The 18,137-nt window shown below is 36.9% G+C and overlaps 3 protein-coding genes and 2 non-coding genes across 6 annotated transcripts; 3 read left to right on the top strand and 2 right to left on the bottom strand.

The window, feature by feature from the left end:
- The first annotated feature begins 922 nt into the window (after window positions 1–922).
- On the top strand, window positions 923–6,564 carry LOC135628662 (uncharacterized). 2 transcript variants are annotated; one of them, XM_065135467.1, is made up of 5 exons: window positions 923–1,087; window positions 2,061–2,939; window positions 3,078–3,278; window positions 4,799–4,994; window positions 6,177–6,564. In XM_065135467.1, exons 2-5 carry the CDS (start codon window positions 2,103–2,105, stop codon window positions 6,359–6,361), a joined length of 1,419 nt encoding a protein of 472 aa, XP_064991539.1. In that variant the 5' UTR covers window positions 923–1,087; window positions 2,061–2,102; the 3' UTR covers window positions 6,362–6,564. The 2 variants fall into 2 exon arrangements, with proteins under 2 accessions (XP_064991539.1, XP_064991540.1); XM_065135468.1 differs by having other exon boundaries at window positions 2,046–2,939.
- Window positions 6,565–8,611: 2,047 nt separating this feature from the next.
- LOC135629548 (ethylene-responsive transcription factor 1-like) lies at window positions 8,612–11,410 on the bottom strand. Its single transcript, XM_065137069.1, has 3 exons — window positions 11,103–11,410; window positions 8,969–9,879; window positions 8,612–8,858 (listed from the first exon to the last, which is right to left on the bottom strand). Exons 1-2 carry the CDS (start codon window positions 11,344–11,346, stop codon window positions 8,981–8,983), a joined length of 1,143 nt encoding a protein of 380 aa, XP_064993141.1. The 5' UTR covers window positions 11,347–11,410; the 3' UTR covers window positions 8,612–8,858; window positions 8,969–8,980.
- A 3,808-nt stretch (window positions 11,411–15,218) lies between these two features.
- TRNAP-AGG (transfer RNA proline (anticodon AGG)) lies at window positions 15,219–15,290 on the bottom strand. Its single transcript has one exon. It is a non-coding gene; the product is annotated as a tRNA-Pro (tRNA).
- Window positions 15,291–15,424: 134 nt separating this feature from the next.
- On the top strand, window positions 15,425–15,496 carry TRNAP-AGG (transfer RNA proline (anticodon AGG)). The gene has a single exon. It is a non-coding gene; the product is annotated as a tRNA-Pro (tRNA).
- Window positions 15,497–16,375: 879 nt separating this feature from the next.
- Window positions 16,376–18,008, top strand: LOC135628798 (uncharacterized). The gene is made up of 2 exons (XM_065135707.1): window positions 16,376–16,649; window positions 17,502–18,008. The coding sequence occupies exons 1-2, from the start codon at window positions 16,566–16,568 to the stop codon at window positions 17,943–17,945; spliced, it is 528 nt and encodes a 175-aa protein (XP_064991779.1). The 5' UTR covers window positions 16,376–16,565; the 3' UTR covers window positions 17,946–18,008.
- Window positions 18,009–18,137: the final 129 nt, after the last annotated feature.

Below are 18,137 nucleotides of genomic sequence, written 5' to 3'. Positions count from 1 at the left end.
TAGTTACATATCAAATTTTGCAAGAAAAATATACATAAATTTGTCACATATAAGGTTTTAATGGATACCAATTTGCATTGGGATTTAGTAAAGGAACTTTACCATATTATTATTAGGGTGAATTCATAGAGAAAAATATTATTTTTCCCGCTTCATTTTTTATTTTCTTTCCACCTAATGTCCTGACTTTTCAAATTTTCAATATTATTAACTACATAAATATTAATTTTTTTTCCCAAAAATATTCCCATAGAGTCTCTCATTATCACAAATACTCACTCTATAGAATCTCAGTAAAATTAGATTTAATTTAATTAAGTTTTTATTAATTATTTTTTTGAAAATTGTGTAATTGTTCCATTATTGAGTTTTTTATTCAAAAAATACTCAAAGTACTTTCTTATTATAAAACTCTCATTGTAGACCATTAAAAAAAATTAGTGTAAAAACTCAATTTAATATGTTGAAATATTTTATGTTTATTTATTATATTATAATATTTACTGAAATATTTTTCGGAGTATAAATATCTGAAATTTATATTGTCATAGATTCTTAATTATTTTATAATGTTTAATATTTTATGTTAAACTTTAAATTTTATTTCTGAAGTTTATTATTTTAGTAAATTCTTATTTGAATCGATTTGTTAAACCAAACTGAAATGGTTAAGAAAATGATTAAAAATATGAAATAAAAAGACTCTTCACCTTTTTAGGCATAAAATTTTAAAAGGAAAAAAACACTTTGCAAACAAAATAAATTAAAATGGGATGTATTTTTTTTAGGAAGAATCCAAATCAGTAGTTTTTATTTTCGGAAATTCGTTACTAATAATAATAATAATCATAATCATCATCATCATCATCATCATCATCAAGCTCTATTTTTAACGTGATGCCGTGACGGCTTCACTAACTTCTCGACGCCCTTCGCCTTCCCCATCGTTTTCTTGCCTTCCCCGCCAAACAAACACGATAGGAAAGAACTCGCTCCTTCTCCGCTCTCTCCGATCGCTCCACCATCTCTTCGACCTCCTCGAGACCGCCGCATCAATCCGTGATCCCTTCTTTCCGGCATTCCATTGGTGAGCCGCGACCGATCCCCGTTCCCACCCCATTTCTCTCTGATTGATCCTTTTCCGCTTCTTTCTGGAGGTGTTTCTCTACTAAATTTCTAGGGTTTGTGAAGTTCGTTTCTTCGTGTTGAAGAATTCTAAAGAATACTTTCGTTTGCTGTTTATTTTTCTGGTCGTTCTGGTTTATTCGTAGATGTCGATGATGTGAAGGCATGTCTATCAAAGAATGCTAACTTTAATGCTCGTATTATAATCTAAAGAACCTAGGATTCACAGAGATATCGATTGAATAATATGCTAGTGATTGCAATAAACTTTGATCTTTGTTAGATATGTTTCGTTTTTCCGTTTTGGAGAAAGGAATTATCTTACGTAGGTATAACATCCAAGAAATAGGTTTAGGTAGGTCAAAAGCTCGCTAGATCCCAGGTAAGGTAAATGACACCTAGCGGCACTTTGGACTTGGGCCAGTTTCGATTTAGCCTAAAGTCTGATAAATTATTTCGTGTTATGGCTGTATTGTGGAGTCTCCTGAGATTGCTCCCAAGCAGTAAGGTACATAGTACGACTAGCATTGTTGTTCTCAAGGGATATGTTTAACATGCGTTAATATTGTGAACTTCAAAGTGCAGAAAATTAGATGGATTGGACTTGGAAGATTTTGAGTTTGTTCTACTACTTCTGATGCTACTAGTAATTGAGCATGTTACAGTGTTTGCACCCTCAGAACCTGCATTTTCTTGCTCTTTTAATTTTTTTTCGTTTTAATTTTTGTTCAGTACATTTATTGGAAACATTATACTTTAATAGCTGAACAAGATAACTTTAGGGCAAGATTATGATTATTCTAATGCAATGTTTTAATTCATTTGTTATGGTTATTCTAATGCAATGTTTTGATTCATTGTTGTGATCCTGTTTGTTAAAGGAATGTTTTTTACCATGATTTTGACCTCAAATCTGAAAGCATGCTGTGCTCCAGGACAAGCTCTGTTATCTCACAAGTTTCACCTTCAATGAATCCATGGTGACATCAGAAGAAAGAGTTTCATACACCTCATTCTCTGAAGAAGACAAAGTTAGTCATCATGATAGAGAGGAAGTTGGTTTCTTTGTTGATCATCACAAGAGTTATGTGCCAAAAGTGTCAATACCGTATAATCTATATCAATCATCACCAGAGCATGACTTCCCTGAGCAGGACGATCCAGCTCAAGACCCTGGTTATTCAAGTCATCTCAGGGCTAATCCTGAAGTAAACTTGAAGAATGTTTTGAGCGGGTTAGTTGCGATTCTTATGGGCCGTAACCGAGTTAATGGTTCTATTCAATCACGACAGCTAAACTCCACCTCAGATGTATCATTTTTAAGTTCTGAATTGAATGGAGATAGTTTTTTGCATCCTTCAGTCTATTATGTACCAAGTGCACCACCCTTTGAGGTAGAAGCTATTGCCTGTAATGCACATAAAGAGGTACTTGTAGCAGATCCTCCAGAGTGGCTTCCAGATAGTTATTCTAGAGTCTGCATGCAATGCAATTCCCCATTCACAGCCATTATTCATGGTAGGCATCACTGCCGGTTTTGCGGTCGTATCTTCTGCAGAAACTGTACAATGCGAAGATGCTTGTTACCAGTCAAATTTCGGGAGCGAAATCCCCAAAGAGTCTGTGATACTTGCTATGACAGGCTTGAACCATTGCAGAGAATATTGATTATCTCGAATAGCAATTGCGTTCAGTCAGCTAAACATGATGTTACTGACTGGACATGCATGAGAGGATGGTTAAATTTACCTGTGGGCTTGTCCATGGAATATGAAATATACAAGGCTACGAATATCTTGAGGAGCTATTGCCAGGTGCAATTTCCTACTTCTGCTTTTGAGCTTTTTATTCCAAATTAAGGGATCTCCTTTTAACTTAAATTTGAGGAACCTTCTTTAAAAATATGAACATCAGGTGCCTTCTATTTAATTAGCATCTTGTCCAATGTGCAGGTTGATAGGTTTGATCCTGAGAAATCGATTCCCTGGGCTGTCCTTAAAAGAGCAAAAGGGCTTGCCATCCTAACAGTAGTTAAAGTTGGTGCACTTCTTACTTACAAGGTTGGTACTGGTCTTGTAATTTCTCGAAGGATCGATGGATCATGGTCTGCACCATCTGCCATTCTATCAATTGGTTTAGGATGGGGAGCACAGGTATGCATACAGTTAGATGGCCAATCTTCTCTTTTGCATCTGTTCTAACATGCAATATTTGGTAACTGTCTATTTTCATAGCAACTATAAATGCCAAGAATCAGCATATTTGTCTCAGTTTAAGTTTGTCTGGAGATATGTTGTCACAACTCATAAACAATGATCAATTAGGAAATTTCAGGAGGAACAACAGTAGTTGAGATTAAACAAAAGAACTTAAACAAAACAGAATAATTATGTGCCTTATGATTAAAGATTAGTGGTGTAGAAAAGATTGGAAATGCCAAAGGTATCTGAAAAGTAATATAAATTTTGCAGTAATGAATTATAATAACTGGAGATATTCCATCTTGTGCAAAAATCTCATCAAAAGGACAGTCCTCCATCCGTGCTTTAGGTGAATCATCTTCGTGTATAACACCAAAAGGAGAGAGGAAACATAAAACAGTAATGTTATGTTGGGATTGAGAATAAGGCATCACTTCAGTATTCTATTGGTATATTGGGAAGTATACCAACCTGTACCACCTAGTATCATCGGATAAAATAGTAGAAAATAAAAATGTATCATATATATATATATATATATATATATATATATATATATATATATATATATATATATATATATATATATATATATATATATATATATATATATATTGTCAAGCTATCTATTTATTTGAAAAAATGCTATTTATTTTGATATTATTATTTGGTCAAACTAATCAGTATATATTGGTATTATCAACATTGAAAAACTTGAATGAAACCACTGTCAATTTCCTTTGAAGCTTTCCCCAACTCCTTATGTTGGTGGCTTGTCTCTTGATTAGTACCTTTTCACTGGTGTACTCAGTTTAATGTTTTGTTATTTATTTGTACAATTAGAAGGCATATAAATATCAAGTTTACTGATATATATATGATACTTGTAAATAAAAAAATCTTGTGCTTGGGCATGCCATTCCAATTCTGGAGGCCGGTTGGTAAGAAATTCATCTTGATGTAAAAGCTGCATAGAGAACATATAATAAAATGAGACTAGAGTCCCATAATTCATCTTAAATGTGGTCTTCCCATATAGTTACTTCATAAGTGGGCATTATGTATTGCTGGTTAAACCATGCTTTGAATGATCAACATGGACACATTACAATCTTGCATTTCAATGCGTTACATTGCAAATGAATTTGTCATTGGAGTTTAATCACTATGACTATACTACCTCATGTAGTTACATGCTAAATGGCATTGTGCTAAAAGAAAATTTGCAGTTCTTGATTTGCTGCAGATCATTTAGATCTAAGGAAATGGTATTCTATCATGCTTTTGGCTAATCAATTGCATCAATCTTTACAATTGTGTTCTACACCTTAGTACTTATAGTTTATGAAAGCATTTCTTCATTTTTCATAAGCTAAAATCTTGCCGATGTATTTCTTGTCACCTGCCTTTAGCTCTTTCTTTAGGTCCATACATAGTTCTTGTTATTTGATCCTTTTCCTTATATTACACAGATTGGTGGCGAGCTCATGGACTTTATAGTTGTGCTTCATGGCTCTAAAGCTGTGAAGGCATTTAGCAGCAACATGCATATTTCACTTGGTGCAGGTTTGAGCTTTGCTGCAGGACCAGTTGGCAGAGTGTTTGAAGCAGATCTTCGAGCTGGCGACAAAGGGTCTGGCATGTGTTATACATACAGCTGCAGCAAAGGTAATTTTTTTTTTATTCTATATAGATGCATGCTTCCAGCTAAATGACTAGTTAATTTGTAGATATATTTTAAGAAACACCAAACTTCCTGAACGATTTTCTATTCATTTCTGAACATACATCAATGATGGTTTTGCACCAGGCATGAGCTTTGAGTTATCAAGCTTGACTTGTAATTAGTTTACAGTGACACTATTAGCTGATGACAACATTTTAATTACTGAGAGAAGCATAAAATTAAATCTTAGGTTAAAGCAATGGATAGACTTTTGGAGCTACAGAAGGATCAAATAGAATGATTGAGTACAGGTTTACTTCTAGAACACTTTTGAGAACTTATCAGCAATAATGGAATTTGTTTAAAATTCAGCATTCACAAAGCAAGAGAAGAATGGTTAAATTGGAGAGATAAATCTGATGTGTTGTATGCCTGTAAGATATTATTGCCACTGTGAGGAAAAACTTTGGTAGACATCCGTAAAAAAGGCCATAATTTACATGTCAGAACTTGGATATCCAGAAGCACTATATATAAAAAGATGCTTTAGCTGCCACAATGATGATAATGAGATGGATGAGTAGTATTACACATAATTTCAATATCTCTTTACTTTTGAGTTAAAGGTTGCACCAGCCTGAGAATAAGATAAAATTGTTTGTGCTGATAAGACAAAAGTGTTTTAAGCTGGTTCAGACATGTACAATGGCATAATGTGCATTATTGTAAATGACGGACGAGAGATTTGAAGGGGTGACATGATCAGATGATAAATATTAAAGAAAACCATGTTAGGAACATGACTGCCTCTTATCCACCTGAATCAAACACCGGCAGGTTTGTTTTGTGTAACTAAATATAAGTTGCATCTAGCTAGAGTTTGTTGCATTTGTCGGTTGATGTGTGATATCCATCTCAGCTCAAGTCCAACCTGATAAGGATTTTTTTTTTTTACCACAACCTGATAAGGAGTTTTGTTGCACATGTTATGCCTATTTTGTTCTTGTTCCCTTTCCGGGTTGGGATATTATGGCTTGTTGTTGTTATTATCATATTCTCTTTCTGTGCAGATGTAGTACCGGCAACTATAGTGGTGCATTTTTCGATGCTCATTTGATAAAAATACTTATTTTTATGTCAACCATTGTTGCCAAAAGATTATAATCGGAATTGGTAATTGACAGGTGCTTTTGTTGGGGTATCACTTGAGGGGAACTATGTAGCAACCAGGACGGATACAAACTTGTGCTTTTATGGTGATCCTTACTTGACCACTGGTGACATTCTCTTTGGTACTGTGGGGAGACCACAAGCTGCTGAGCCATTGTACTTGGCATTGGACGAGCTATACTCAAAGCTTACAAGTTAGTCTTCCTCGAGGGATCCCTTGTACATATCCAGTTCTCTCCTGGCCGCCTGATCATCATATAATCTTTGGTGGCTGCCTACCGAAAGCCAAAAGCTGTAAACAAATGCTTGCTGTAATATCCGTGGCCTACAGATTAGAAGTGTGCAAATTGTACAGTCAGGTAGTGTACATATAGCAAAAATAATGACAAATCATTTAACTGATTCATGTGTTTCAGCTTTAGATGACGAATGACCAAAAAGGTAAGATGAAATTGGTGCTTACAGTCTAAACATTGCAACTGGTTTGTCTTGAATGTGTATTCCCCAAAGTTGTTTACAAGCTGAAGATCAGAAATGGGTGCTTTCCTTTGGTAGGTGATTTGTGCTCATTGGGATAAGGTCAGTACGATCTTTCAGGATAAAAGTACATTGCACGTTGCATAAAGAAAATGCTTACTGTTTTCTTTCTGATCATGTAACAGTTTTTTTACTTTGTGCCAATACGAAGGGCATACTGCTTGCTACATTGCATTAGGTTGCTCAGTACATAATGTACTTCATTGTCTCTAATGTTTATTCCTAAACAAACCTGGATGTTTCATGATCAGGTCAAGAGTTAATTTAAAGATGCCTAGATATGTTTTCTTGTAGATTTTTTAGATTCCTTCATCAGATCATGGACATCTTGCTCAACATGCGGTAGCCATACATTGCTAGTATGTGTGTGCACACATGAGACATAAATAATTGCATTATTGTGCTGGCCATGATGTGTAATTGCACCTACGTATCTCCTACCTGTCAAGCCATCATCTGGTAGACATCAAGTCCCAGTTGGTTCCCATCTGGACCCTACATGTATGAGGCATTCACCAATGTGGTGCCCGGAAAGGATTAATACATTCTATTTACGATATATTTGTTGAGATATATCTTGATGGTTGGCTCAAATGTCATACAGTTAAGGAATAACTTGTTTACAATGAAGTTCATATTATTATCTTTGTTTGATAGCATTTGTTTCTTGAAAAATGGCTGATGTTTCCATTTGAAGGGCAGACACAATCTAATCTGCCTCCCATCGTTAACTAGTGACATGGCAAACCTAAATTTAAACTGGTGCAGAATATGACTTAAAATTCTATTAGAATGGCCGACATTATTTATCTCTCCATATCATTCGCTTGACTGATTTAGAGGGTGGATTGTGATGTCACAATAAGATTACTCCTCTGTGATCCAAGTGATCGAGTCGTTTAATTGTCCTGTGATGGAAGGATTCATTAGTCGACTCTTCTCAGTCCTCGTTTTAAGCGTTCAACTCAGAAAGGTTCCAGCAAAAACCAGCGTTGAAATGGTAAGAAAGAAGAAGGTGAAGAAGAAGAGCAATAAGATAACAGACCTAGCACATGCTTGCTTTGCGGTCTTTGATGACCTTGTGATCCCCCTTCCCAGAAAAGCAGCAGTTGCGATGCAACATCAAACCCCAAGAGAGAAAGCAATAGTTCAGTTGTTTGTTGGTACATCCTTTTTCTTCAGTATATAATTACAACTTGCCCTCTACATATACACACACACACAGCTCAGCACACCTCCAATTAAATTAAACCATGTAGAACCAAGAAATCTCCATCTTGCTTTGATACCTTCAACCTGATGAGCCAATCAGCTGAGATATGAGACGAGGTGTACTGGGTAAATGTTTGAAGCAGCTTGCAAAGACGAAAAGGAAACAAGAAAGAGTCACAGGAAAGAGGCACTTCGATCCACAGGTATGACTTCTCAACAAGCTTTTACCTCCCAATCTTTCAGATCACGGCTTTAAGATGTAAGAAGCCACACTGCTTGATTGTCTCTATTTTGCTCTCACATGAAAGTGCCAAATGAGTATCAAAATGCAACAATATAATCCAGCAGCATCACTTTCTTGTATCTTTTACAATGCCAACTGGAAAACATTCCACAAAACCACTGATCAAGGATCTGCCACCCACCATTTTTGCTTCCCCCCCTGGTTTTGAAAGGCATCTGATTAAATACTATTTGATCCATAAACAAAGGTTAACGAGTTGCATTAAAGGACGTGTATCCAGAAGCGACAGAGATCATCATAGAGGAATCCAACAAAAAAGTATAACTGATATATTAACCGCATCACAGGGTTTGGTTTTCGGTCCACATCAAGCAAAGAAGATCTGAAGATGATAGGCACAATGTCCACCGCGACCAGATTCAAGTCGATCAATCATCAAGGAGACACCGATGAAAGTAAATAAAGCAGGGGAAAATCTACCCCAAGTTCAAAAGCATGTCACAGAACAAGAACTTGCAACAGACACACCAATCGTCAGCATAATAGTAAATGTGAGTCCATAAGCTAAAAGCCAAAACACTTTAAAAGGCAGATATAAAATGTTGTTTCCAAAGATTATTCTGCAAATGGAATCATGTTCAGATTCATGACACCCCATAAACAATTCTGGCCCTCCATAATCATCCTTCATCAACATTGGTACCTGAGAAAGTAAAAAGAATGTAAGGGAAACAACCAATTGCTCATCTGAATAAGGAGATACATAAAGATGACATGGCTAAATAGAAAGAATGTCATCCATGGAATGCTTACTTTTATCCATATTTACAGAGAACCAGTAGCCAGGGCCGAACTCCCCAAGTAAACACTGCCCTCCATGGGCAGATCATCGAAGCTCCACAGGTTCACAGCACTCAGATCATCCTGAGCCAGTTCACCACCAAATAGGCAGTCAATTGACAAATTGGAGCTCTCCTCAAGGTAAGGAAACTGCAGGATTTTCATGTATGAGTCATAAGCAGATATGTCATCAGGGAGTTTAACTGCATTGCTCTCTTCTGCTGACACTTCCACTCCACAATTGTCTTTCAAATTCGTCTGAGGGTTATCATGTCCCAGCAATTCAGTGACATTGCCTTCGATAGCAGCAGGAACATGAACTGGCATGATCTCTGGGGTTTTTGTCTCATATTCCCATACAAAGTCAGGATGGCCAAAAGAGTTACTTCCCTCATCAGAAGGGAAGTTGAGAACTTCACAAGGTGCAGAAAGTTCTTTTGTTGCAGTGCGGTTCCAATAGTCAGGTTTAGTTAGCACCTTCTCTTCCAAGAAGCCCATAGTAGAATAGACATCACAATCCTGGTCATTCAGATAGGTGTACTGCTTGAATTCATTTTGTTCAGACAGATTTGGCATAGGTGGTTTTCGAGAAGTAGGCTTCTGAATGCGCTTTTGGCCACCAGACTTTGCTGTAGTGGGGAAATTCACCTTTGCCTTTTTGCCACGGATGCGACGAGCTTCAGCATCATAAGCTCTTGCAGCCTCTTCAGCTGAGTTAAATGTCCCGAGCCAAACACGGACTCCTTTGTGAGGATCTCTGATTTCCGCTGCCCATTTGCCCCATGGGCGCTGGCGGATTCCACGGAATTGATTCTTTCTCTTCCTTTTGGTTGACTCAGCCGCAGATCCATCATAGTCTCCTGGTTTTAGAGTGACAGAACCCTCTGCAGTACAAATAGAACAAGATTTTCAGCAGTTTTTACACTCCCAACACACACAAAACATAACCATATTACTTGGAAGCAACTAAATCACTGCCTTCCCCCGCACCAAAACTCCTCATTCAAAAGCTAATCAGATTAGTGAAGAAAAGTAACCATAATTGTTTAGATCATCTCCATCCATAATCAATAATTTCTTCCTGTTTCTCTCCTCATCCGATGTGTAAAAACTAACATAATATAAGGTGTCTAGGTAGTTCCCTTTGATCCGATCATCTGCTAGTGAAATTCTAGGAATTTTGATTCTCTTACACAAGATTGCAAAACCTCACCTATATCCAACAATCAGATATCAGAAAAATACAACAAGTTACAATGTTGCACTAGCCTAGAGTAGATAAGAAACTTATTTTTCTCATGAAACAAAACATTAGCACTCGGACAAGGTTCCTATTTTTAGACTTTAGCTCACATCACCAAGAATCTAGGAAACAAAGATCTAAGCTTCACCATCTTTCTCAAACCTGAATGGAAAAAAGCCCAGCTTTTTCACTTCTTACATAAAAGTTTCAATAACCTCCCCAAAAAAGATAACCATATTCACAACGTGTTATGTTTCAATGAAAGAAAAAAATCATCTTTCTTGTTTTCAAGAAAATTAAATTTCTCGAAAGTTGAAATAATAATCAACTCGGGATCATTAGCACCTACAAAAAGATTTAAAGTCAAATCTCGTGTTTCTTGATCACTTGTTAACAAAAACAAATTCTGAAAAGATCGTTTGAGCCACTGCCAGAGTTTGGGTACCTTTGAACGACAGAAGGCCGTAAAGAAAAGATCCACTAACAAATCAATGGAAATTACACAATTCCGTAACATAAGAAATCTCAAAGATTATCATTCGATTTGCTACTTCGATTTTCTAACTTTTGTCCTTCCAGAACAAAAGCCGAAGAAAAGCTCTGCAAGAACTAGTCTTAAATTGGCGAAAAATTGCAAGACGGATGATAAAAAAGTAACACCATGTGTGAAAAAGACAAAACCCACCTTCATTTTTGTTAACTTATTATTACTCCGTTCTTCACAACTCAAGAAAGAATCTCAAGTCATAAACCTATTATAGATGAGATCTAGTTAAAATAGAGGATATGCAATTAGAAGAAGATAGAATAAAAGTGATATTTCTGGTAAAAATCGCAACTTTTTTCACAAATTTCCTCAATTACCTCGAGAGAAGGATGATCTCCGTTGGACGGTCTTAAAGCTGATCTCGCCCTCCTCGAAGTCATCGAAGTCGTCCTCCTCGGACTCGTCGTTGAACTCCTGAAAGTCCGTCTCAAAGTCATCCTCGACCTTCACCCTCCGCTGCTTCCCCCTCCTGTTCTTCCCGCCCGGCCACAGGTGCTCCGCCTTCACCCGCCGCGACGCCGACGGCGGTATGAAGTCGGAGATGATCGCTCCTCCACACATCTCTCCACCCCTCTAAAGACTACTCTTTTACGGGTTTTCCTCCACGAAAAGCAACGAAACAAAGGAAAGCGAGGCGTTTTATTGGAGAAGGGCTGGAGGGTAGGTGGGGAAGCTTTATGGTTGGAGATAATTGTGAGTTTGGTGGGAGGGATGTTGGTTAATTAAAGTATAGATATTATTTAAGTGTGTTAATGTCATTTTTATTATTTATAACTTTTTTTAATTAATTATAAATAAATATGTTCATGTTCTTCTCATTTTTCTTTCTCATTCTCTTTTTTCTCTTTTTTGAGGGATAATATTGAGTGGGGTCAGACAGCATCAATAATATTATAGAGAAAGAAAAAAAATCAATAATATTATGATTTTATTATTTTTTAAAAAGATTATCAATAATAAAAAGGGACTGTGAATAGTTTTAAGTGGTAATTATGATAGTGATAAAAATTATGTATATATATAATTTTATTAATATAAATGAAATATTAAAAAAATTAAAAGAGGGAAAAATTGAGATAATGTTGACATTAATCAGTTTGTTTGTGGTAGAGATGGAAAGAAGGGATGTATGAAGAGAGAGGGGTTGTGTCAAGTCACCTTATGCCAAAAGAAGAGTATGAGCTATTGGATTGGGACAGGTTTGACTGGCCTATTAAACTAATATTTTATTTTGATTTTGACATGAACAAAGTCTCATGATATGTCAATTCCCTTGATGACATTATTTATGTCCAATGGGGTTTATTTACATGATATTTTGAATCCTCATATGAATAAAATTTGATTGAGGAAATGAAAATTGATATTTAGTTAGACTTGGGAATGGAATTAATCCACTAATCTCTTTTCTTGTTTCATAAAAGATCTCAATTATTACCTTTGGAGTACAATTGCTTAAGTGTTTGATTTGGTTTTGACAATTGTGATTGGTTCAGTTGTGGATATAAGTAATTTTTCCAAGAGATAAGCACCAAATACATGCCAAGATTAGTGGAAAGAACACTGGAGGATGAAGGGCAGGTGCATCCATTGAGTCTGTGGTGAAACATTGGGAAAAGGGACAAGAGGAGAGAAGGAGACAGAACAGTCAGCTGTGTGGGACATGGCCAGGAGGCCAAGAGAAGTTTCTGAGAACAAAGACAACAGCACAACATCCACATGAGACTCCTCGACTGTTGGATTAACTTTCCCTGCACAAGTAGATCAGAGATGGCACTGACCACAACTTCTTCTGCAGCCTGGCATTGGACTTTGCTGAGGGAGATCAACTTCAAGCTGCATCTACAAGTGGGTGGACCAAGTCAATACAAAGGTGATGCTGATGGTGGATGCCAATGTGTTGACTTCATGATTCATGTGCAGAGTTGCAGCTAACCTGAGCTACCATTACCAGAAGCTTTGCAGAATGGAGGTCAGGACTGACAGGACTCACAGAGCTTGAAACTGTTTCTGATTACTAAACTTTCCAGAATGGAGCTCAGGATTAAAAAGAATCAGAGAAGTTTGAAACTGTTTCTGATTAAAATTCTCTCTGTTTGATACATTTCCTTCCAGTATTAGTCTTTATTTTTCTTCTTCTGCCAATTGAACTTGAACTCTTCACCAACTTGAAATTTATGGTTTACAGAGGGAAAGTATGCAACAACCATTCATAATTGTGTTTTCTGATATAACATCAAGAATGGAAATTTCCATGGAGAAAAGCTATTATATATATATATATATATATGTTATAATAAATAAATAATAATCCATCAGGGCTGAGCATGTAAGTTTAGTTTCTTCTGCTAGCTTTTGGTTTACATGCTTGATACAAGTTTGCCAGCTGCAACTATTAAGAAATCATCTTTGGCAATCACAGTAGACCAAATATGTTGAGCCTGAAAACTTCATTCAAGTTGGCTCCAGAATCAATATTTCTCCCTCCCTGTAATGAAAGAAACTATGTTGAATACATAAATATGTTTATGTCTACAATGCTAGCCTAAAGAAGAAGAGTAATCAATGTTGAGACAATAGATTTAACAGTTGATGGGGCCATTGTTGATTATCCTTCTGAGGAGCATGGAGAAGACAAAGACATAATAGTTCTACTTGTGACGGCATACCGGTAAGGTTGACTTAGTTAAAGAAGGAACCATTAGCAATAGAAAAAGAAGCTAACAACAAAAGTTTCATCTCTGGCACTGAGCTCACACATCGATATCTAATGCAACTTGCAGCAGCACTGTACTGATTAAATCCAAGAGCATTCCATGATTACAAGTAGATTCTGCTTTACAAGTAGATTGTTTTATGTCCATTTGTTGGCTGAAGTTATCAGCACTCATGTCATTCATGACCATGGCATGGAAGTCTGAATCTTGTGATGACCATTTTCCTGGAAATTTAGTTATTTGAAGTGCCAGACCTCAATAGGCATTTATTAGGACAAATTGTTCAAATCAAATGAATATGGCATCTATTCTTTTCTCCATTGTAGCATCAAAATATTTGTTGTAAAGAAGCTAAAAGATGCATTTATTCATCAGAATACTTTACCTAGATGAATTGAGCTAATGGAGGCAAAAACCGGTGCAAGTTATTGCTGCTTAACAGCAACATCACCGCAACCGATATGGTCAAAGCACCATGGTGAATCCTTCTCATAAATCATGTTGTCTGTCTCTTAATCTGAAGAAATATGGATTTTCTGATGTGCTTGTCATGATTTAGACATACTCTGAACTTTCAATTTATAATCAGAAGAGACAAAGTGTGACACATTGATGTAGGATTTTGCAATGCTTGTTTAAGATATAGAATTAAATTTGATCAGAATATACTCCTTTTGGAGGTGTCTTCTTCCATTGATGATCCTAGCAATAGTGGCAATGAAGTGCTCAGCCACCAACCTCTTTTGGGATTTGAGTTGGTAGCACAAAGCTTGCGATACATTTGTTCTTCATAAAAAAGAGTTTTCTTTCTCACCATTCATGACATCTAGAAACGATGCCTTTCATCAACTAAATTAACGGTTTCTTATCGGTTTATGCAAGAAATGACACGACAAGAGATTGATGGCCGCAAGTCAAATACTCCTTCCACCTTGTTGTTAGTTGATACTGAAAACTCAATACAAAGTCTCAATATAACAGTGTCAGATGTCAGCTGGGCAGGTTGGAAACAGATGCCAAGTAGTCAAGATTAGATCAGCATCTCTCTCTCAAGTATCACCAATTTCCTTGTTGTTCTGCTCAACAACATGAGTTTATCTTAATCAGAACAAGTCATATCGACAACCGAGGCAACACGGATTTTTCAGGCTGCAACCTAAATTAATCAATTAGTTTGGAAAATAATTTGACAATTTAGCTGGCTAGATTTGGTTCAACCACTAATCAGAAACCCTCTCTCTACAAAGTGGAACAAAAGGTTTAGTCAAATGCAGCATTCAGAGAACAAGAAACAGCATTGTTGAGTTTGAAATCTGTGTAAACTGCATGTATCAGATAAAAGTCAGCTTTACATGTCATACACAGTTTCTTGGAGGAAAACAGCATCATTCTCACTGTGGAGGCATACAACTTCAAACTCATGTATCAATGGATCATTGAACTTGTTTCCAGCTTCTTCTTTTTACACTGCAAAGCTTGATCTTTAGAATAGCAAGTGAAACTGCTCCAGTGACTGACGTGTGTTCATCTACAGAAACACTTGTTCATCAATATTTGCCCTTTCTTTTGACACTCTCATAGATCAATTATGACAACCAGTATAAAAAAAAAACTTCGCAAATTATCGCCCTTTTTTGTTTTCTTTTTCCCTTTTTAATTTTCTTGATTTGTGCCACATTTTTTTGCATTAAAAAAAAGGATAAAATAAGAAATTTTGGGGCATTCCGAGAATTGAACTCGGGACCTCTCGCACCCTAAGCGAGAATCATACCACTAGACCAAATGCCCTTTGTTTAACAGTTAATATCACTTTAATTATTATTATATCTTATCTTTGACATCGAACACATTTCCCATCTACCTAAAGAATTGCCAAAGTTAAGATGTAACATAAAATAAAGTGATATTAACTGTTCATCAAAGGGCATTTGGTCTAGTGGTATGATTCTCGCTTAGGGTGCGAGAGGTCCCGAGTTCAATTCTCGGAATGCCCCAAAATTTCTTATTTTATCTTTATTTTTTTATGCACACCTGTTGTGCAGTGATTTCTCTACAAAAAAAATGTCTCTTTTCTTGAAAATGCTGCATCTGTTCTTGCACTTCGTCGAGCTGTGGAATCAAGAAAAAAAGGAAGATTCATTCTGGGGAACGAAGCAACTGTCGACGAGAAGATTCTCTGACGCGTAATCTTTCTCAGATCATCTCCAAGAAAGATCTTTAGTACATGAGAAAATCCAGAATCTTTATAGGTTTCTGCAGCCTTTCTAGTGCCTGACATTGAGGACTGCTCAGAAAACGCAATCGGACTTGGAACAAGACACACCATGTTCTACGCCGTTGTCTTTGCCTTCACGTCCGGCACCGTCACATGTTTCTACCCCACATGATTTCTCTCTCAACAAAGCGTACCATCTTCTGGTCGGCATGAGAAGTTACAGCAGTTACACTTACAAGGTGCCATAGATTTTATGGTTTGGGCCCTGTTCTTTGTCAGAGATGTTGGCTCAGGAAAGAGAATTAATGCTGACAAGAAGGTAGCAGAGCCGATTGTGTTCTTGTGCTGTGTTTCTCCTGTCAGGATCTTTTTATCTGCACCAAACTACTGCTGATGCTCCACCAAGAAAGACCAAGCTGATAGCTGCTCTGCTTACTTCAGAGCTAAAGCAATGCTGATGGGGTATTAGTTCTCCTCTTGTCTTGTTCCAATTTCCTGTCTATTTGCTGTCCCTCTACTTTTTCTTGTCTGATGATAATGACTCGCATCTCTTTCCAAGAAAAAGATGATTGTCATCTTCTTCTCAATTTTTGTTCATATTCTCTTTAGCTTTCATTTAGGAGACACAAGCTCTCTACGCTTTGGACAGTCCCTAACTAGCACTCTAGAACAAGGCAGCCCGTGCTTTCTTGTGGAAAGCAAAATGATCTGGAATTTCTTGTAGCTTTTCTTCATAATAACACGGCAAAGCACTCGGGTACAGATGATGCTTCGGTTGCGGATTATCCTGTGCTTCATGGACACGCTGATCCTCTCTCTGTACTCTGTCTCTGGGTTGCAGTAGGAAGATGAACAAGTCTCCCATTTTCCCCAAAGATGAACATGGGAACTGCGGCGAGCTTGGTTATGATCTCCAATTGGACTTCTCAAAGGTACTTAATTTGCTGTACCTTTGATTGATTCATCAATCTTTCTTTGGTTGTAAACGTATAGCTTGATACAGATGCTCTGAATTCTGTGAAGCCCCTCTTTGTGGTCTTATTTTAGGCTTACTGTGGTGTTCATTTGGAGTTTCTTTCCGTCATTTGCCATGTAGTCATGTCTTGCAGTGTTTCAAGTTCTCATCTGATATGAAAAACTAGAATGAACAATTTGTAGATTCAAATGCAAATAGGTTCATTCTTTACTCTTCTGTCACAAACAGACCACAGAATGGTGTAATACTTGTGAATTTGAAGTTCTCATCTGATATGAAAAACTAGAATGAACAGTTTGTAGATTCAAATGCAAATAGGTTCATTCTTTACTCTTCTGTCACAAACAGACCACAGCATGGTGTAATACTTGTGAATTTGAAGTTCTCATCTGATATGAAAAACTAGAATGAACAGTTTGTAGATTCAAATGCAAATAGGTTCATTCTTTACTCTTCTGTCACAAACAGACCACAGCATGGTGTAATACTTGTGAATTTGAAGTTCTCATCTGATATGAAAAACTAGAATGAACAGTTTGTAGATTCAAATGCAAATAGGTTCATTCTTTACTCTTCTGTCACAAACAGACCACAGCATGGTGTAATACTTGTGAATTTGAAGTTCTCATCTGATATGAAAAACTAGAATGAACAGTTTGTAGATTCAAATGCAAATAGGTTCATTCTTTACTCTTCTGTCACAAACAGACCACAGCATGGTGTAATACTTGTGAATTTGACTTGTTAAGTTCTCAAGCAACTCATATGTAGTCCACTGCTAAGTACATTGTTTCACTTCTTTGATCAGTTCCTGGAAGAAGCAAGAAATCATGCTAGCAATATCCTCTCACTTCCACAATCCGACTCGCTCGAGAAGGTGAGAATGAAAGATACAAAGAAGAAGAAGAAGACATGGCCAAGATCTGTATCCTTCTGGTTTAAGTTTGGAAAAAGTGCAGGAGAAGAAGTAACATCCAAAACCAATAATACGCTGAAGGACTCCTCCTCCTCCTCCTCCTCCTCCTCCAATCCTTTGGATGCAGATCACAGACCATTGTCGGGTCGGATATTTGGAAATGGAAGTAAATTTTCTCAGCTTCATCGAAGAATTCGACAATCTACTTCAGGACCTCTTGCTTGTTGCTTCACTCCTACAAGAGCAGAAGAGACTGAGGTGCCTTACAGATTCTTGGACCACCAAAACCATCCTTTGAGAGCTCAGGCTTTTGGTCCGATTTACCTGGTAACATGAGCCATGGATCTTGAATGGTGTTACTGATAGATTAAACCTTTACCACGGAGAATTTTGCCACCATTTTGATTCAGTTTGCTTGTTTGATAATTGCTGCGCTAGAATCATTTTTTTCTCAAGATGAATCTGACACAAATACCGACTAATGGTTATGAATTATGGAATGTGCTTCCACTGGGCTTCTTGCAAACA

The sequence above is a fragment of the Musa acuminata genome, chromosome BXJ3-1 (assembly GCF_036884655.1).
Source record: "Musa acuminata AAA Group cultivar baxijiao chromosome BXJ3-1, Cavendish_Baxijiao_AAA, whole genome shotgun sequence".
In the NCBI taxonomy this organism is placed as follows: Eukaryota; Viridiplantae; Streptophyta; class Magnoliopsida; order Zingiberales; family Musaceae; genus Musa; species Musa acuminata.
The sequence above is the reverse complement of the archived record's forward strand: the minus strand, read 5'-3'. Positions and strand labels throughout refer to the sequence as shown.